General features: G+C 45.4%; 1 protein-coding gene across 10 annotated transcripts in view; it reads right to left on the minus strand.

Moving 5' to 3' along the window:
- Positions 1–17,790: 17,790 nt before the first annotated feature.
- LOC118513524 (ATP-binding cassette sub-family G member 1) overlaps positions 17,791–22,103 on the minus strand; it is a 28,802-nt gene continuing 24,489 nt past the window's right edge. For all 10 annotated transcript variants that reach the window (XM_036059386.1, XM_036059389.1, XM_036059394.1 and 7 more), the window contains 10 exons: positions 21,800–21,917; positions 21,529–21,712; positions 21,266–21,411; positions 20,252–20,490; positions 19,832–20,157; positions 19,566–19,734; positions 19,387–19,487; positions 18,936–19,091; positions 18,501–18,709; positions 17,791–18,346 (listed from right to left, as the gene is read on the minus strand). In XM_036059386.1, the coding sequence (XP_035915279.1) occupies positions 18,208–18,346; positions 18,501–18,709; positions 18,936–19,091; positions 19,387–19,487; positions 19,566–19,734; positions 19,832–20,157; positions 20,252–20,490; positions 21,266–21,411; positions 21,529–21,712; positions 21,800–21,917 (1,787 nt within the window). In that variant the 3' untranslated portion in view covers positions 17,791–18,207. The remainder of the gene's footprint in view (positions 18,347–18,500; positions 18,710–18,935; positions 19,092–19,386; positions 19,488–19,565; positions 19,735–19,831; positions 20,158–20,251; positions 20,491–21,265; positions 21,412–21,528; positions 21,713–21,799; positions 21,918–22,103) is intronic.

Genomic DNA, 22,103 nt, shown 5'->3' on the forward strand with positions numbered 1-22,103 from the left:
ATTAAAAAAAATCTCAAATTTCTATTGGCTGTTGCTCAGAGATCTTACAATTCTTGGTCACGTTCTTTTGGCGAAGACTTTTTTCTTCGCCTAATGGTTCTTAGGATCAATGTATCGAAGTACAGTCCAGACCTAAACTAAAGTATTAGATTTGTTTGGGCAATTGGGAACTTCGAATATAATTTTGGCGTCACAGGCCACCCCTTTTGAGATACAAATAACGTAATCGTGCTAGTTTGTATGCTATTGCATGTGAAGTATTCGTGCTTGAAGGAAGGCTTGGTCAATTCAACTGCACGCCCATCACCATCCACGCAATATAAGAGACTATATAGTAAAAAGTTATAATGGAAGAGTCCTGCAGGACACTTAAAATAATCAGCGAGGCGATAATGGTTCAGAATACAGAATTCAGAATTTTTAAGAGTGACACCTCTTCGGACTGATTGTCTACCGCTCAAACACTAATGGTCTCACCTGGGATTTTCTCACAGCTATGTCCATCTTGTACAAGGCATGTTTCTGCGTTTGAATGGTTATTTGATTTCTTTGGTCCGACGAACGATACATCCTGCAGCTTTCGGGGAGCAGCATGAGCTTTTTTTCTTTTCTAATCTTAACAACCTCTTATGGTCTTGCATGCCATTTAGGCTTACTAGAATTATTGATACCACGTATTTGGTCAATCCTCCAACGATCACTATGGGATTTGAACCCCGGTTCTGCAGTGTAAACCTCCGGGCCGCCGTAAATCAAAAGCTTGAGCTTTAGATTGTCTTACTTGGAATCTTGAAACATAGTTGGCTTTCTTCTCTCAAACAAAAATGTGGGATCAGATGCTAGATTTCCATGTAGCAGATCGTTGATTGGATAACTAATAAAATCTCTAGTTTTTTTTAAGCGTGGCTTGTAAAGATGATCGTTTCTTAAGTGAGCTGGAGATAGTTTCCAGAATATTTTAGCTACAGCAAAGCTAAGTCAAGGCACCGAAAACATTCCGAAATTGTAATATACAATTAAACAAAAATAGTAAAATACGAATCAAAATACCTGTCCATATGAAATATCGGCCTCCATTTGCTTGGAAAATAATTCGCGTGCTCTCCTCTACAAGTAATCCCTTAAAATTCATAATAACCCACCCCCAATGAAGTGCAGATTTGTGGACATGTTACGCAAAAGCTGTCCCCTTTGTACGGGTACAAACAAAATCTCCAAGTAAGCGCATGAATTTCCCCAAGTTCGTACAAAAGCGCACATCAGTGTCCACCCACCCTCATCCTCCGTCTTCTCCTCTTCCGGTGTCATATGCAGCTCCCGTTGGTGCAGTTGTTTGTAAGCGCCTCACCCACACTCACTCTCACAAAAACTCACAAACGCAGCAAAACAACATCACTAGAAACGATCCGCGTTCGCCCGCCCCGTTCCAGGCACACTGTTTCTGATGGCCGGTAAAACTTTTGCGCGCAAACTTTCTTTCCTGCCCCCGCATAGTGGACACCGAGCTGCATCGGGACACTCATTCCTGCGGGGTTTTAATGGGTGTACATGGTGTATGACGCAACACAAAAACACACACACACACACACCGAATGCAAGCAAGGGGAAATGCAAATAGAAAAAAAAAAGATAAAAAAGACAGGGGGACAAAAAAAAACCGAATCACACAAACGCCTTCAACCATCAGCTCTAAATAGAATGAAGCAAAAGTTTTTCTACAGAACTCCGGTCCGGTCGTCCGTCACGATGCGCTCTCCCCTAGCCGTCCGACATCACAAGAAGTTTAAAGCAGAAAGAGCGCACATCTACCGGAAGACCTTGGTGTGCGCCGAGGGTCGTCGAGGACACACGAAGAAGACACCCGGCGGGAAAGAAAGTTTTTAGCTCCCCCGGGGGAAAGCAATGCAATGACGTCGACCGGAAACGTCCGGTCCGGATCATCTCATTGGCCTCCTCGTTCCGATCGAGCGACCCATGGTAACCCATCCCGCCAGCCACACATAAGCATAACCATTGCAATCAAACACAGACCGGCAAACTTACACACACTCTCGTGCAAAGATAGACGGAAAAACAAATAAACCAGTCAACGGATTTAAGCTCAAAATAACAAGGACATTCTTCTGCGTCCGGAATCCGTCTGTCGGCCAGCGTATGACAGCAGTAAGTTTATTCGCATTTTCTCTGTCTTTCCGAGGTTCTCGCTGCTGCCAGCAACTGACCCACCTTACCCTCCGGGGGAAGATCCGTATTTATGGAGATCCTCCAGCATAAATAAGATTAACAGGAATAATTTCACTTTTTGCTTCCGAAATTTTTCCCATTGTGAAGCTGCATCCCGCCAGAACCCTAGCGCCCTATGATCCTATGTGTGCTTCTTTTCTACTCACCTACTTTCGGCTGTTTACTATTCCACCATTGCACAGCTGGAGACGACGACGAGGACGATGTCCACCACCACCACCTGGACGCTCTTTTTGGCACGGCAACGGCAATTGAACACACAAAGACAGTCCGAACCCGGAAGCGCATTCAAACTCTCGCATACTTTCGCACGGCAGGACGTTAAGCCCACCGTGTGTGTCCGTGTGGCGAACGCAAACTAGTCCACCAGATTTCTTTGGTATGGAACTTGGTGTCGCGAAATCGGGTTACGATTCGGAGCGAAAATGTGAAGCTAGCGCGTGTGTGTGTGTGTTTGAGTGTAAGAAAAGCGTTAAAACTTGCCTGTTGTTTGCGGCGAAGTACGTACAAGTTGAACAAAAACCGCTTAACCTTTTCACTTATACGAGAAGTTTGTTAGGGAAATAACCAGAGCGAAAGAATAAAAAACCCTTCTTTTAGTTCATCTGTTTGTTTGTGGCACTCAAGTACAATTCTTTCGTCAAAACTGTCCCTCGAGATTTTATTTTCTAATCCTACCGACGGTTTTTTTTTTGTTTTACATTGTTATTCAAAACTTATCTTCACTAAAACTTGTTTAACTACAGTGAAAAGAAATCGTTTAAGCGCCTAATAAAAAAGGTGCAAATGAAGTGAAGGAGAGCACTGCCTATTCTCGACGGTGGATTAACGCACCACACACTACGTCAGCGTGTGTTTCACATGCATGCAAGTCGCTTAAGCTACTACTATAATCGCTTCACACATACACCACCGTCTCACATATGCACACGAACACTTCCTCACCTTCCATCGTTCGATGCCCCATTCGCCAACGATGAATTAAGTTTTCTGGCGTGTTGAGTTTAATTTTCAACTTGAATGAATATCCCATCCGAAAGACCGGAAGTTTGGAAATAAATCTTCTTGTCCCGTTCCCATCTTTGTCCCTTCTGCCCTCGCCCAGCCCCGGTGACCTGCTTATGCTCTCCGTTTTTCGATACGCTTCGTTCGCGCGTTCTATTCCTAGGGCTGATGTCGGCTAGAAACAAAACCCGACGCTACGGAAAGCTTCTACGCCTTCATCGAAATCCTATTCACTTACGCGACTTTAACACTTTGATCGTTTCCCTCGTTTTTTGTACGTAGCTGCATTCTGGTTTCGATGTGGCAGAGTGGTCGTGTATTGAGAGATAGCAAAAAATGGCAAAAATGCAGAAGGGGATTGTTGAATATGGTTGTTGCACTATTTTTATTTTAAACTGATGCAAAGAAAACAATTAACCATAAGACTTTATTTTGTTTTTTTGATAAGTATTCTTAGATGCTGGTTGACGGCATTATAGCTCTTAAGTAATTGCGTCCTCTTTTTGAAATTTTGAATAAACTTAAATCTAAAAAAATCTTCTGCTTCTGCGGGCTTAAAAAGATGCTAATTATTTGTGATTAATTATTTGTTGTAAGTCTCAATTGCTTGTTGCAAAATTTCCCCGAAATCATGTCGACGAAGCCGGAATGAAAGTGTATAATGCAATTAATCGGGAAATTGGGAGATAAAACTCATCTGATCTAATTGCATCTTCTTCTGGCGAATTAGCGTTGCAAATACAATGATAATTAAACATTCTTATCACACACACACACTCACAAAAAAGCACACTTCCGGCAAACAAATGAACAACCCAACTCATCCATCTAAGCCTCTTCCGACCCCACAAAGAAAATTAATATTTTAATGATCATTATTCGTAATTTAATGAGCCCGCCTCGGGGCAGATAAGATATCTTCGCTTCATTTTCGCTCTTCGGGTTTAAGAATACGAACGCTACGAATCGATAAAAAAAACGTTCGCACAATCGAACCAATCGAACCATTTCACCCTTACTCGCACCATCAAATCTATAATGGTGGTACACTTATCATTGCGCCAATTTACAAACCGTCCGGTCAGCGCGGACCGATGTTCGATGCCAAATCCCAAGGGAGAGGGAGGGCGATGGGTTGGGTTGATTCTTACCTCCCCTTCCGCCCAAAAGGATTAATTATAATCCTCGGCTGACCGCTCACGGAAGAACTTGGCAAAGGAAAAAGCGGATTCGTTCTAGTCCGATTCCGGCGTTTACCGGCGTCGCTCCACTCCTTTGGACCAGAAGTTCGACTTCCTGGAATAGTTTCAGGCTTTCAATTGGAATATTAAATTTTACGACTTTTTAATCCCATCAAAAGCGCACACCATCATTAAAACGAAAACGCTTCATTTCGTGCCCACTTCCGGCCTGGCCGGCCGTCGCGTTCGGTTGCCCGGCGCCGGCATCATTAAATTTAATATCACTCCAGACACCTCGCCAACCGGTGTCAGATCCGTTCCCACCGCCATTCTCCCGATCAACCACCCCAAAGAAAAGCTTGTCAGGTTGGCTTCTTGCTGTACCGGCGCCTCCGGCAGGAAGGTTTCGTAGCCGGGAAAGTTCCATCGTTTGAAATCGAACTAAAAGTCCCTGCCCGCAAACCGGACCCACTCTCTCTTCTTCATCGCCACCTGCGCGCGAAAGGATCATCCGATCAGACTGTGCTGTAAATGCACCACAAACTGTGCGATACGAGAATTAAGCCGGTGGAATGTTTCTGTCCTGTTTCCATCTGGAAAACGTTACCGTGTTACCGAGAAGAACGCTATCGGCCTCTGGCAACGAGCGATCTTTTCTTTACAACTTCAAAAAAAATGGAACGAAAAGTCATCACGGGGGAAGCAAAAAACAAAAGTAACGATGCAAAGAGTGACGCCGCTCTACCATCGAACCAGGTAGCGCGAACCGAGTGGTGGCCCTTTAATTAACTTATTGATTTTTAATTAAAAGCTATCCCACCATATTCTAGGACAAATTTGTTTTACAATCCAATTATATTTTATGAGCACCTTTTGCTAGCTGGCATGCTGTGCTGGCAGGGTGGGTGCGGCCGTAACATTGCCAATCACTTGCGGCATCTTGTCGGTACGGACCGACACGAGACGACACGAGCGAGTGGGATGCTGTGTAGAAATGTGTAACATTCTGGGGAGTGTATGATGGTTCGTGCCTTTTGGTATGTATGGGCTTTGTGTATGGCATGGAAATACATTTTCATTAGTTAGAAGCGGCATCAGTATGTTTGAGAAGTCGTATGGAAAATGAAGTGAAGATTTATATTCTTTTCTATATTAGATGTAGCTTTAATAAACTCGTTTTGATGGATAATAAATTGCAAAAGACGTTATTGTATCGTAAAAATAGAAATTAGGTTACGAGCACGCTACAAAACATACCCAAGTAGTATCCTCTTGAGATTGGAAAGCTTATGTGTGTGAAAGACTGTTCGCATTGCTTTATCAGCATCCAATCAATAACCCAACTAATGCCAAAGACAGCATTATGAAAACATCCACCGTACGAACTTTTGACGAAGAATTTTCTCTGCATCGAACGATTCTCGCTTCGCAAAGCACAAACAAACAAACAAAACAAACACAACAGTGGTTGAGTGCAATAAGCTTTGCACAACTTCTACACGTGTTCGGCGCCCATCTAGCGTACCACGGTGAATGTATCAATTTTGGTCAATAAAACCAAGTAACTTATTGCAGTTAGAGTTAAACATTTCATTGGAAAACTTTTGCATGACACACACAGACACAGACCCAAACACAGAAACGAAACTAGTGCTGGTTGATCGTTTGAACTTAGAAGCTGCATGGAGACGCCTGGTGACTCACACCACCCAGCTGGCTGCGTACTGACGCAGCCGGTTGGAGTGTAACCACAAGGAAACCATTGCTTGTTCGCGCAATAAACCCGACAAACTGATAGCAGATATGAAGCGCGGGGCAACACCTCAACTCCGTGCGACAACGTCGACGACGAAACATTAAGAATTTAAAATTGAAAATTCTAATCACAGACACAGAAAACTTTTGGTCGCGTAATTTTTGCGCTTCACATTCCAATGTTTTCCACCCGAATGCGTGCATTCGTGCTGTGCCGAATGGAATTGAAGTGGGTACCACACAATGTGCACGGTACGCACTTACGATGAGGTACATGACACTACAAGCTGTACAATTCCCTTTCGCTCCTTTGCCACCGTGCCCAAGGAGGCGATTGCTTTGCCGTGCCCTATTGTGCGCTCCCCCCAGAGCATCATCGGTTCCGATTTCCCACGAGCAATCGATTGCACCGAGCTACCGAGCCGTGGACAAACTTTACAAATTAACACATTTCAACTTCATTAAGCAATGCAAGTTATGAGTCAGATTTTACATCGTTGTTAACCGTTGTTCCCCTCACCGCACACATATTTCACTCCAGCACCAGGATCCCTCCTCCCGCCTCTCCATTGAGTACCTAGTAGATGCGCAACCAACCGGCAAAGAATGTTCAATCAGAAAACCAAAAAGTTCACTTCTGTTTTACCCTACCGGAGCGCATGCATTTGTTAGGGAAAGTTTTCAAATTTTATGGTTTTGCTCTCGGTCCAACTACGAGATATTGTCAGCAGTGCTAGATGAACGCTGGAGAACAGTGGGGGAGGACAGGGAAATCAAGGGAGCTCGGTATGTGCTGGATAAAGAAGAAGAACGGGCGATGAAAGGTTCATTGAAATTGGTTTGAAACCTGAACGTTATTCGTGTTCGTTCGGTGACAGCGAAAGTGTTATCAACATTCTTTCGCACAAACAGTCGTTTGGTGAGATGAAAAATGTATCACGTCGTTTTCCTTCGTATTTCGATACGATGCCAAATGCACCAATTGACAGTGAGAGTATTCGCTACGGTTGCGTTGCATTTCATGCGTCAGCTTGTCGGGTGCAAGAATTTAGTTTGAGCATAAATTTTGTATAGATTTATTCTCTGCTTTATTGAAAGTATCGATGATAAAATTGAAAAATGTTTTAATGCTTTCCAATAAATTTCATAATTGTTTCTTGTCGAATCAATAAATTTAGATCGTGTGAAGTAAAATTTAAGTCAACAAAATCGACATTCTATATACACCCCCTAAATGTATGCAATACGCAAAGCACATTCGATTCAAACTCAACGAGCATTTTCAATCAGCGTGCTTTACGATTTTCCCCACCCTACTAAAGCTCCACGAGTTCCGCTTTAAGGTCGTAAGGTAATTCTTTTGTACTTGTGCACTTATTTATGAGAAAATTCACCGAAAACTTCCGCCGCGCATAAAGTTCCAGCAGGTGGATTACGATCCACCGCGAGAAAAGGATTCGCACAACCCTTTGCGACAGTCATTCATATTCCACCACGGCATCAATCTTCATTTTTCTTCATTAAACGATCTCAAGTGTCCGAAATACGTTTCCACAAAACTTCTGCATTCTGCTGCGTGGCTTCGTGTGGAAGTGCACCACAACCTTGATTTATCTATTCAAATAACGAAACGAGCGGAACCGAAAGCGGCTTATGGCAACTACACACACACACTCTCGCTGGCACTCGTTTTATGTGTCGGGATTCCGTTTTTTTTTTCGTCCTTGCTCCTTTTGCATTCCTTCGCACCTTCTCAACGGAAGCTTCCTGCTGCATGTGAAATTATATCATCTCTGATCCGTGCACTCGTGCTTGATCTCATACACACGGACCAGACACACACACCTTAAGCTTGTGCCGGGCCAAACGACACCAGCACGCTCGGTTGCCGTGAAAGTGAGATTTGAAAAGTTACTCAATAAATTCACCAATAAATTCGCCCCACAGAGCACGTTTGCACGCTGGCTCGGCTACCCTACGGTAGGTAAACCGGGAGGTCATTTTTTGGTAGGGACCTACTCGTGACAGGGTTGATGATGGACCGCAGACTGGTTTTCTTTTCAGGTGTGCCGACACGGCAAGGATTCGGTGGAGATCCTAGATTGCTCGGATCCCTGTGCCCGTGTGAAACAGAAGGGCTTGCGAATGGCCGTGATATAAATATTACCAGACGTTTGCAACAAAAGTCATCTAAGCACGTCCCGCAGTGGGGCGTTCAGATCTATTTTCAAGCTAGTTGAAACCTTAAATTATGGCTTTAACGTTTAGCTAGCGTGATAAATTGTGTGACGAGGTGTGTGTTTTTTTCTGGCATCTTCTTTTGTCTTTCGTAATACTTTCACACTTGTTTCGTGAGCAGTTATGAATAGTATGAAGCCTTATTAGATAAGTGATAAGTAGCCGTTACGAACCTAAAAAAATGTTACTGTAACTAGGAATTATTAATTCATACCATTGAACTTGCTGTTTCATTGACAAATTACAATTTTAGAATAATTAAAAACAGATTAAGTTCAATAATAATTGATGTTTCTAAGAAAATAAAACATTTAAAAGTTATAAAACATTAACATCAAAATCTCCGAAATAATCTGCAGAAATAAGGTATTTCAGTGCAAATTTATATTTTTTATTTCAATCCGCCAGGATTTTGACCAGTGCTGGATAGTTTACTCTTATTATAATATAACTATAATAATTCACATTTCACTACATTACTATTTTAGTATTATTTTGTAAACTGAGGCTGTAAAGTTTATCGTACACAAATGTCAAGTTTTATTGAACAGTTTTATTAGTACATTGCATACCTTTAGGCGTATTCATTTTCAAATTTCCTTCCAATGAAAAAGACGTTATTGTAACAAAAAAAAGCAACTTCTTCATGCTATGAGAGAACAGCCATATTGCTACTTCTAAAATATCATTAATATCGCAAAGACATCATGAAATCATTTGAAATGCTGCAAATCTTAGCGTAAATATAATAAGAAATAGACATTGCATAGACGTAAATGCATAGGCCTTATGGATTGAATCTATTGTCCTTATGAGCCTCTGTGTCTCAGTTCATAAATCCCACCTCACATGATAAAGCATTTATCAACACCATCACCACGTACGATTGACTCATCTGCATGAAAATTGAGATTCGTAATGACCTTGCAGTAAGATCTTCTGATGAGGTCACTTGTGTTGCTAGACCAAAGCACCAGACCGAGCAAGAACAAATGGCAAACACTTCAGACGAATCCAATTCCCTTCGGAAAAATACACCAAAAGAGATGTCTTAAGCGCATCCCCAAGCAATGATTGAAATGGAACCGAGAAAACAAGGTATTACCGTACCTTAGCCACAAGAAATCACTGCTTACATGCCGAAGAACGAACACTCGCTCCCACCCGTTCTTAAAGCAAATTCAAACCATGCAGCTAGCAAACCCCTTTTTGAATGGAACGTAATTAAACCCGCAGGATTCGAGCGGACCATCGACGACGATGCGATGAACTTTCTAACCGAACCTAATCAGCGATCGTAGCACGCACCGTCCCAATCGTCCCAAAAACGGGAGGTAGCCATTGACTGGTGGCCACCCAGCGCTTACCTTCTCCTGCTTAAATTGTGAAGCTCAACTGCAAGATTGCATCCGACGGTGATGAGTAGCATCGCCTGGCACGAAAAGGCACAACTGAAGCCCTCCCAGGGCAGGGTTTGTAATCCGCTTTACCACCGGCAGCATGGGGAGCATGATTCGATTCAATCAGAGATTATAATCCTACCGTTCGCGCTGGCAAAGCTCGTCCAAAAGGGATTCTAGCTCTCGCGCTACACTTTCGCGCCGATTTACTGGTTCTCGCGCGATTGAACGGCTCTACAGCTCTCGAACACAAACACAATAATCCTCAGCTCCTCCGAACCGGTGGTCTAAACCACAGGCCCTCTCTCTATCCCTCCCATGGTGGACAAACCAAGCGGGTGGTACCGTCTACACCGAAAATATAGGTAGAACCGATTGGAAATATGAATTTCAACTTTTTCACCAGAATCAAACTCCATGTGTGCCATTCGTACGGATGCCACCTCGTGTGTGTGTGTGTGTGTGTCTGTATGTTTCTTCGCGAGAAGGCACTCCAGGTCCGGAAGCCGGAAAGTCCTGCCGCCAGCCGGAGTCGCCAAGATCGCTAGCCTAGAACGACCCGGTACGGATGGCACACATTCATCATTCAATCAGTGCCAGGATGTGAAGATTGGAGCGATTGATCCTGCAGCCGGTTTGCCCTTCCTTCACCGTGCCGGGCATGATCCCCACTGGAAAACAGGGGACCGGAAATACTCGGAACATTGTCACCGACCCACATACCGGGCTGTAGCGGGTACCGGGAGTCGAGTGGGACAAAAACGCCCGAAAGACGACAACCACCAACTCTGATCGTTCCATATCGCTTCCATCTAGTCTCCCGTTTTCTATTCACATAAATTGAATCGAGATAAGCATTGAAAATCGAGCTCTCCCGACCAACATAAAAGACAGAGGCGACCCACCCACCTTCCGCATCTCCCAACACCCATTCCACCCAGCTGCTCCCAAGTGCCCCCAAACCCATCATCTAAGTGCCGTCGTAAATGTCCTTTTTTGCTACCATTTTCCCTGCCAATCGCAAGCTCGCCTTTGGGTGCCTTCCGGCAGGGCGTAGGATTTGGACATCGACAGCACGGACCAACTTCTTGCTTCGTGCGGAAGCGGCTCGCTGTGTGGGTGGTGAGTGCACAGGGACAACTTCATATCCTTCTCCCCCAAACCCTGCTCGCTCGTGTCGCGTCTTTCCATACTGTCAAATCCTGTTTTACAACCGCATCCGGAAATAGTTTCCATCGACCGAACAACACCAGCCCAACCCCTCCCCCCCACGCTCGTGCTCCGGTACCCCGGTAATACTGCTGCCGTAGATGTCCGGGATATGTATAGTTTGCACAGTTTTACAAGAATCGTGAGCAGAATTTTCGAGCACAAATTTACCGCTTTTATACGAAAAATCCAACCCGGCCCCGCTTCCCTTAGGACGCACACCATTCCCGATCGTGTTCAAGCTTTGATTTTCAAGCGCTCGATTTTCATCTATTCTCACTATCCGCACACACCCGTTATTCGTCGCTCAGGATAAGCTGCTTGAGTGAAGCTGAGATTTCATTGCCCTGCCCCCGATTCCCCCGTTTCTTCCGCTGCTCAATTTAGCTAATCGTGCCCTTCAACCTGTGCCTGATGCAGCAGGAATAAATAAATATCGGCGGAGAGGGCACGTGAACAGTATCGTTCCTTTGACGGATGGCCTGACGGGTGTAACGTGCCCGATGCGTTCTCGATTGCGCATCTTCGGGTCTTCGCAGGGAAGCTTTTCTTTCTTCCGTGGATTGCCTTCCACAGATACAAAGGTTCGATTTCAACACGCGTGTGCTTTTCTTCGCCAAATGCGACAGGCAATGTGCTGCCGCCGGTCGGAAGCGTTAATGGAAGTGTAATTGAATTTAAGAGTAAGCGTGGCGTGTTGTTGAATAATAAAGAACAGCCCGAAGCCGAAGGGCCGTCGACACAGTTGCACTGCATTATGCACCATGCAGATTTGCAGCGGAGTTCGGTAGACATTGGAGATGCGTACTGCTGATACTGCTACTCTTGCGGAACGGTTTCGAATTGCTTTCGCGGATTGAAGATATTGGATGTTGAAGGGGATGCCTTCGGGAAGTGAGTGAGGACAAAAAGTAAAATGGTTTTTTTTATGATTAAATGAAAATAGAAGATTACGTGTCCGTTGGGATATCGAAATCTGGAGAACACATTTTCTACACTGAATTAAGAAGGGACTCAAAGAGAAATTCTTTTCGCTGATGTATTTTATATCTGTGTTGTTCATTGTTTGTTTACTAATAACTTATAATATCAATTCTACCAAAGTTAGAAAGTTGATAAATTTACATAGTTACAGCTGTTCGCTCCTATTCTTCGTCTTTCTTCACCTAACGACCTCTTAAGGTCATGCCTGCCATTTCTGGCTTACTAGACTTATTGATACCGCTTAGTTGGATAGTCCGCCCTCACTATGGAGGAAACGGCCCAAATGAGGTTTGAGTCCTGTTCCTGCCGTGTGAAGACCGATGCCCTGTTTCTTTGATAAGATTCTAAGACTATTTCGTGAAAATGTCTTCGTAAACTTATATAGGGATAGGTTTATATAAGGACTTATATAGGAGAGGTTTGATACAACCGTGAGGATATTGTAGGTCCGGTTCTGCCGTGTGAAGAACCTCCGAGATCGAACCGCCTCTTGCGCCGACGGTATTCTAAAACTCAAAAAAAATTAATTTTATATATTTATTACTTAAATAGCAATACCAACCATCTGAACTGCTTATTCAATTCTAACCTTGACCATAATTGAAATATTATTCATGGCGTCTGGCAGTAGTTAGCGCCTTAAAAGTGAATATTCATTTCCATCGCAGTAATATATTTACATACAGTTAACTGTCCCATATTGGCATTCAACGCTGTTACACAGTTGTTCCTGTGAAGCCGCGATCGCGAACTTCACCTAAACAAACCAGTAATAGATTACCGAAAGTTCCCTTAAACGAGTTTACAACATCAACGCTACCTTTCCAGTGGTTATTAAAATGCACCATGGAATCAAGCAAAACTGCCATGCGTCCTTTGCTATTCGATCCAGCAGTAACAGGCAGTTGGTTGGTGGTGAAATTGGCAAAGTTGTCAGTACATCTTGCGGCCATTTACATTTGTGTTCCGACGAACAGCACTCATCATCCTGCTGGCTTTGGTTGAAGCTGTGCGGCGCATATGTGCGCATAATTTCGTTCGTTACGGATCGCTCCAACATAAACGCTCGTTCTGGTGGAGTTTTTGGGGAGAGAGATTTAAGGGACGAGCGGCGTAGTATGGGGAGCCTTACACACGCAGCAAGATTGAAAAACTTGGCCGCAATATTTTGCACCTCTGCACCGTCATGTCATGTACCGTGACCAGTGCAGCACCAACGTCTGCACGCCGAGCCGAGTATCGGGCTGCCTGGCATGACGTATAAATCAACCGCAACTCCTCGAATGCATCTCGAAAGAAGATGTGTATGTGTGTGTGTGCTTTCTATGCTTCTAAAAAGCGGATGCAGAATGGTGGTGCTTAACAGCTTCACCCAACTACTGGAAGCTGTCGACAGCAGAAATTATTCCTGAAACATGCGAAACAACCACCGCCGGTTCCGGGACACGACTACACGGCGGACTGCTTGAGGAATGCGTGCTTGGGTTGCGAGGGTTCTCGCTAGTACCGGAACGACCCAGAACGACTGTCTCAAACTTTTCACCCGCCCGGTCGGTACGCCAGCACACGGTATCCTTTGAAAAGGATAAGAAAAGGATTTCCCGCACCCGGCAACCCTATTTCGCACCAAACTCTCTCTCTCTCTCTCTCTCTCGCTCCGGGCAAATCGGCTTACCCGAAACCGGATGACGGAGCGCAGATTCGTGCGGTGCCAATATGTCAGAAATAACTTAATATTACTGTCACACTCACGGGCGAAGGCTATAAATTTTAAGCACTGCCACTGCATACCGTCCCATTCCTCGACAACCATTGCAAGCACCTGATTCCGCCTGCAGTTCGCATGCTGGTAGAATTAATTCTTGGACGCGTCTCGTCCTCAATCCAGCAGCTCCCGGCATGGTGGGCATGTTGAGCGTTCCAAGGCTGCAGCGATATTATGCATGTGCCATCATGCAAGGTGCTACCTTTGCATGCAAGCAACACCCAGCGACACCCCCCTGAAAACCTGGGGTTGAATTGAAAAGCGCTTTTAGCTAGGCTCTCAGCAAGTGAGGCACCGAAAAAGGCGACTAAATTAAAACAGGAACTTTCCATGGGAAATTCATTTCAATCCACTATGCACCCTAGGAGGTGAAGTTCATTATCAGGACTCATAAAAACTCATCCGAACAATCGTTACGGCATGATCGGCACTGATGGGGATCCGATTTTTGTGTCTGGTTTTGTGGAAAAATTCCACTTCCCGTAAGAATCTCCTTCGTACATCCTCGTCCAACGGTAGATCGTTTCGTGTGTTCGTGTGAAAGGGACGTGTCTGAATGTTTCATGGCTGCGCTGTGAGGAAACGGACTTGCTCAAGACACCTTGACGCTTCCTGGGACGAAATTATTCATAAGCAACGTCCGTATTTTTCCACCACGTTCAGGCTCGCGCTCTTGCTTTTTCCCCCTCTGATTTGCTGTCCATTTGTCCCGCAGTTGTTTCCACCGTCCAGTGGTGTCTTGGGCGTGTGTTAAATCCTTAAAAAGCTGTATCACAGCATGCCCGATGGACATGGCCCGATGAATTACCGTGCAAGAAGAAGCGATAAAAAGAAGCCGCTTTAGAGACAGCCGAGCGTTTGGCCATAGCGGCAGCGAATGGGTGGTGATAAATTTTTCAACTATTTCGTTTAGGCGAAAGCTTGTCAGCTTTTATAACAGCTTCACAATTGCGGTGTGAACAACGGACGATGGCGTATAGAGCGTGAGCACTGGTTTTGAACCGTTTGGTGTTGGAGATGCTCTGTACGGTGGTTGAGTATTTTCCCGCAAGGTTTTACACTAAATTGGCTTCTCCTAGGATTAGTTCTGCAAGCAGTTTTTGTTGTGTGTTAAGTTTTTTCGCCATGTAAAAATATAACATCATTTGTTTCGCTTGATTTTGTCGTATTGACTTCCAAAAACATCACTAATTCTGGATAATCTAAACTAAATTCTACAAGAAAAGTTACACGATCCTAGAAACACAGCTACTGTTGTTTAATAAATTAAAGCTTTAATTCATTCTCCGAATTGAACATCCGGCGTTCGAACTTCATCAGCCTTCAATGCAAGGTGGCTGCTGGTTGCAACACTCACTGTTGATGCATTCAGCTCATTCTGTGGCTTGCTTCCGCTGGCAGGTTGGCAGCAGAACCATATCCTTGACATAAAACTAACAGCTTTTGCTGCATTCGTTTTCCTCATGCATATTGCTGGAACGATGTAGAACGCCCCATTTACTGTTGATTCATTATAGAGCAAGCGTTTTCGCGAAATCCCGGAAAGTAATCGAGTGGTTGAAGGCAAGTTTGCTATTCTTAGACGACATGGAGAATTTATAGGAATAAAGTGCAGTAAGCAATTTATAGGCGATTCTAAGAAATTAGTCTTCGTCCAGTGGATTTTGCTTGTTAACATTTGAGTAAGAAACACTGATAGCATGCCTGTTTAATGTATATTAGATGGCACTGTTTTAGTCTGCCTATAAGAATTCTTATAAATGTGTTGGATTTGTTAGGCTAAATCATGAAAATTCCAGTTCCACCCCGTAATTGGTGTTTTAAAAAAATATTAATATGATTTCAAATATACTGGCCAAACTGTGAAAAAACTACTCGGTCATGGCTTGTCCATTTGTAATGTCCTGTGTTAGTGTCGGTCGAGATTCAAAAGTCGATATAACCACGAATCTGTTCATAGGGAATGAATTGGATCAAAACATTGCCTACATTTAGGCGCATATATCTCATTCAGTTCGACTTAGATGCTGATCGTTTGTACTACCATGAACATAACCATATCCACATTTCGATCATCAAAATACGGCAACAATGTTCGTCTGTAGCTTGATAGTGTTTTAATAATTTATTGTTTTGTATTATGCGCTTTTTCCTCCATATTTCCATTACGTTTCATCTTTTCAATGTGTTCAAATTTCCCTAAAGAACCATACAAAAGCCACATCGCATTCTCTGTAAGCTTTAAACACATTTGTGCACACTTTTCAAACGCACTCAGGCACGGAAATCAAACATTACTTCAAAACAGTTCGAACAGTACGGAACCACAACATGCCAACGGTGATGAAGGAACAGGTCCATCCGGGAATTGCAGCAACTCTTTCGATGCCCTATCGATGCACCTGCCACGGACATCATTTTCTGGCTCGGCTTTGAAGCGTGAAGTGGAAAGGTTAGCGGTTCCCTGCGACTGGTGGCAAAAATATGATAAGCTGACGGAAACCATCGACCCGATTTTAAACATCCGACGCCCGGCTGATGCCGCCTGCGGCTGACACCATCACACGGCAGCACAGCAGCAGCAGCAGCAGCATACACCTGTTCGTCTGTTTGTGCATGTTTTGATATGCACAGATTTCGGATAGCTTTCCCCGAGTCGAGCCGTACGGGTGCCATAGGTGCATAGGCGCCGCGGTCATGTTGGACGCTTCACCGGCGACGAGAATGCGAAATACGCGTGAACGAACGTGGTGTGTGTGTGTGTGTGGATATGCGCAGGCCAAGGGAGAGCTTATATAATGCACGCCTCGCTGCAGTCCGGGCATGCGGTCACACACTCGCAGTCCGACGACATACGTCAGACGTCCAGGTCGGTGATGCTTCGTCCAGGCCAAAATCGGCGGGCGGAAATCGGGATACCAGGTAGCAGCGTACAAGTTAACAAGCATTTCATCACCCGGACCAACGCACAAGTCACACATCCCGGTCGGGACGTACACAGCCCGTCCGTGTGCTATTTTCGAGCTCGCTCAAGGCACCGGACATGGTGGACATGGCCGTCATTCGCCAAAGTGCAACATCCTCGTCGTGCCTCGTCAGCGCATCAGCGCAAATATGCATATCTCGCGCAATATCAGTAAAAGCATTTACAATATTTTAATGGAATATGCTTAGATATGCTCCGGATTGGTTCCATTCAGTCTCCGGAACCGTTGCAGGCAAAGGCCACTGCACGATATGTGCATTATGCACGCCCTCCTGCACCGGCAAATGTTCGGTAGTGGTTTTCCCTGGCCGTGGCGGGTTTTCTTTTTTGCTGTGGTGTGTGCTTTCAGCAGAACCCTCAGCCGATCGCAATTTCATCCAACGTTTTACTCGGGTAAGTGGCGTGGTGGGTGAATTAGGATGATGTTAACATGATGTTGTTAATGTTGCCTTAAGGATGCGGGGATTATTCTATTTCCTATTACCCGAAATGCAATGCTGTGCTTCCTTTTATTGTATTGGAGCTTTTTACAAAATGGCTGTCATGGATAATGTTTTGATCGAGGTTTGAGAGTTTTCAACGATTTAACTTATTATAGAACTATTAGATCAGGTCTAGAAAAAAAACGCTTCTTAATTTTAACCGTCATTTTAGAATAACATTTGAAATTTTTAATATCCCAAATGTATCAACTAAGAGTCGATTACTGAATCGCACCAGAGCTAGAGCTCCTGATCACCTTCCGAGCTATTTGAAAATAAATTAACGCTATTTTAGAATGCAAAACAAGAGCGGAAACGTATGGACAACATTGTGAAAGCTGAAAGAGTTTGGCCGATCTAGAATTTTAATTTTATTTCCACACAAAGATCATATCCAGAGTTCAGTTGACCTTATTTATTGAAACTTTCAATCAGTAAGCTCAGAAGCTCTTGTCCAGAGCTTCGATACCTCTGCACTTACAAATCTAGATATCTTTCTCATATTTTGCTGTCCAAAAAGCTAACAAAAAAACACACCCGATTTGAACATTTCCATTTGTACCTCTTTAATGCGTTTGCTCTCCTTATCCGTGCAGATAACGAGCGGCTGGAATTAAAAGTCGAGCCGGCTTTTGATCACTAGTATATATCCTCAATGTACACCGCTTCACACGTATGAAGCATATTAAAACGTTAAAGTACCAAACATGTACAACGAAATATTAATCACAATCCATTCCACTTAAGGGTTTTGCTAGTGCTACTGCTGCACCATACTCCAGCCATGCCAGCCAACCAGTACCTGGAGCCTGGTCCGGCACGCCGGTATGACTTGCTACCCGTGCTTAAGTCGTGTGTGTGTGTGTATGTGTGTATTTGTATTTATTTGCTGTGTGTATTCCCCTGCATGTATTTGTGTGTGTGCGTGTGTGTGTTTACTATCACGAACCATTTCACTTCAGCCCATCCTCAGCTTGCGCTTCAGCGTCCAGAAACCGACCACCTTAATTGCAACGAAATGCACGACCAGCGTTACCACGTTGAACAGATAGTTGCCGGACACCACACCCAGCTCCCGTAGTATCGTGTTGGCTTTCCTGTCGGATGGGAAACGTGGGGAATCAAAACCGTGCGATTGCCATGATTTATTGTGGCACGGGAGGTAAAGGTGAACCGAGCTCCGTTCCTCTACCGTGCACACGTCGTGGACGCATGCCAGGGCCAAGCTTCACCCGGAAAGACGCTACTTACACGTAATGACAGTACATCTCGTCCTTCGGGCACACCAGGTCGGTCCGGCTGTCATCGTAGGCGGTCAGCACGAGGGCCTCGAAGCTGTAGCGGTGGGACGAAAGGTAGCTGATGCCCCGCATCGCATCCGACATGTGGCTGAACATGATGAGAAAACCGCAAAACACAAACATGAAGCAGGTCATGATGGCACCGATGAACGTTCCGTTCTGTGTTGGTCGGGAACCGACGCAAAGACGCAAACATACATAAACAGTGAAACCGTTAAGACAATCCGTTCACTCGAAGCCACCGGCAAACACAAACAGCAAATGCATCGGGAGGGAACCGCTCAAAGCCAAATCCTCAAAGCCAGCCAGCCAGCCAACCAGGATCGGATGGATGGGGCCCGGCTAATGAGACCTGACTCTGGCGACCTCCGCCGTGCCGACTTACGATTTCGTTCAGGAACGTGCCCAGAAACAGACCGAACCCATCGGCAACGATGGTGTTGAGCACCAGCACGGCCGTAAACATGAGATATCGCTCCAGCTCGCACGGTTGGTACGTCATCGCGTAGACAATCGAGGCGTAAACAATCGAAAAGAAGATCTGTCAAAGTGGTTAGTTGACGGGCACGGAGGTAAGCAAACGTTAGTAGAGCCTATACTAATAAACATCTGTCAGTTCACGTCAGATGTGCTCGACTGCTTTCGGAGGTAATTGAGTGAGGCGAGCGAGTCCGAGCCGGTACTGAGGTCTCTCGTAACCGTGTTTTTTCGTAACAAGGAAAGCTCCCAAAGAATTTTGTTCTCAAGTCTTTTCCAAAACACAAAGTCTGTTGTTTAACGTTACACACGTTATCGTCACTTTTTTTTTTGGCGTTACTTAATCTCATTATTCTCACCTGGACTGGTAGCGACGTCAGCATGGAAGCCACGAAATACGTTCGTATTTTGTACCACCGGTTGAACGATTCCTTCTTCAAGATATTCATTTCGTACGGATCTGCAGACATTGCGAGAGGAATAAGGTTAGAAATTTCAATTAATTGTGTCACCCCCGTCACCGTCCCCAAATACGCACATTTCAGTACGCCGGGCATCAGTGTCGTGTACCACAGGTACAGTATGTGCACCAGAAACGAGGCCACGTTCGAGATCGATTTCGTTGCGTTAATTCCCGAATCGCCGAACAGCAATCCAATCACGATGGCACACACGATGTGAACAAACAGCTTCAGATGTGTCACCGTCTGCGGAGCAGCAAAACAGGGAATTGGTTCGATTTTTAGTGCTGTTTTGATTTCTCATTCGACGCGCAATTCGTGTCGCGCCGTTCCCCGTACCTACCCAGTCACGGTACAGCTGAATGTTGGAACGCTTCATCAGGATCAACAGTTTGGCAAACTCGGACGGTCGGTGCTGTTGGTGCTGCTGCTGGTCCAGCTTGGCCGGCAGCTGCTTCACCGTTACGGTCAGCGGTTCCACTTCCTTCCGGTGGCCCTGATAGATGGCGTCGTTGTGATTGCTGTCATAGGCCGGCGGGCTGACCGGTACCCCAACGGCCAGCCGATCCACCACCGGAACTAGCGGGCCCAGCCGCCAGCTCGGATCGGTTGCAGCCTTTGCCAGCGCTTTGGTGAAGTTACCGTACTCCTTGTTGGTGACCTCGAGCACTGTTGCGAGAAACAAGGCGAGAAAACGGTGGGCTAGCGTTAGAGAGCCATACGCGCTACCGTAAGGGTACGGCGGGCAAACGGTGCAACTTACAGTAATCGGCCGCATTGTGATACGCTGGACAGTGGAGCCCGACCGAGCGCAGGTACGGTACGGTGTTCAGGGCCGAGCCCTGATAGACGCAGTGGCCCTCAGCCAGCACGTACACGTGGTCAAACATTTCGTAAACCGTTGCAGATGGCTGATGGATCGTGCACACGATGGTACGCCCTTCGCGGGCCAACCCCTGCAGCAGTTTGATGGTGTACAGCGATGATGAGCTATCCAACCCGCTGTTTGGACGATGCCGTCGCCAAGCGCATCCAGCATGCCGGAAAACGTTGATTTCAGCGTTCGTCACCATAGTCACCGGCAAGTCGTGCGAGTTGCCATAACGGCCAACAGGCATATTGTCCGTTGCGATACGATTGAAATGCGACACAATTGTTGCAAAATCCAGCCCCGATCCCCGGGGGAAGATACGCAGCGCAGGAACGTAGTTTGCAGGACACATCCGCGACCATCCGTGACGAGCCGGCCAAAAGGATGAAGTTTAAATGAGCAGAAAAAAAGGGAAAATAATGACACGGTGAGAAATGGTTCGGTACACGTGACGCCGATGATGATGATGATGATGCCGATTGCTGGCGAGCTCATTAAACTAATGTAATTGCGCTCTATGTTCTAGCGTATGACATTGAAACTTCCAACAGCACTACAACGGGTCCAACTGACAAACGCAAACCAAAGTTTCCCGTGCAATACCATATTTTGACAACGCTCCGGGATAAAGTTTCTTTGGAACTGTCGTGACTAGCCAGGAACGAAACTGCGAATCTAGTGAGCTCGTAATCTTTTTCATTGCACTCCAAACTTTATTGCATTCTTGACCCATTTCCCTTCGCCGTGCACGATGCGATTTCCATCAAGTTGGGGCCATTGCATAACCTATTGTTACCGACACTTCCGTTCCGATGAATCTATTTTTATCCCATTCTTTCGACAAAAACCACAAATGCTCTATCGCTAGGAACAAAAGCAATCCATCCCGCATTCACCCATACTTACGTGGTCGGTTCGTCCAGAAATAGGATTGGCGGATTATCGATAAGCTCCAGTGCGATTGATAGACGCTTCCGTTGGCCACCGGACAAACTGCCACAGCGCGTCTGCTTGCAGTAGCTCAACTGTAACGTGTCGAGAATTTTGTCAACCTGCGGAATGGTGCAACGATGAAAAAAAGAAGGCAATTGCATAAGAATGCACACAAAGAACGACCGGCGGAACTTCGTCGGAAGGGAAATCACCGCCGATTGGCCGGCAAGGCTTACCAGCCGTAGCTTTTCGCTGTGGTTAAGACTGTCGGACGAAACCTTCAGATCGCAGGCCATCAGCATTATCTCGTGCACGGTGAAGAGTGGCTGAAGATAGTCCTCCTGCAGAATGTAGCTGCACAGCTTGCGATTTGTGCTGCCACTGCTGCCGAACGCAAGCGTTCCCTTAACTCCCTGTGTCCTGTAACCAGAGCGAGACAGAATTGGTCAAACTTTGAGCATCAAACGTTACAGCGATCGGAGGGATTGATATTGTGGGCGCACTCACGTGTAACCGGTAAGGATGTTCAGTAAGGAAGATTTGCCTGCACCGGACGGACCCATGATGGCGGTCAGCTCACCCGACTGAAACCGTCCCGAAACGCCATTGAGGACGGTTTTCTTTTCTGGAAAATTCAACAGACAACAAAACATTTGGTCAAATATTGTAATTAATGCAGTTGCGTGTAGTATGCAACAAGCACAAATGGCGGCCTGTTGGTACAACGAACGACTTTATAAAATATATTTAAACACACAAAACACATCAACGAACGTGTGAGCATAAGAAGGAAAGCCGAAACGTTTTTCGC

The sequence above is a fragment of the Anopheles stephensi genome, chromosome 3, assembly GCF_013141755.1.
Source record: "Anopheles stephensi strain Indian chromosome 3, UCI_ANSTEP_V1.0, whole genome shotgun sequence".
Classification (NCBI taxonomy): domain Eukaryota; kingdom Metazoa; phylum Arthropoda; class Insecta; order Diptera; family Culicidae; genus Anopheles; species Anopheles stephensi.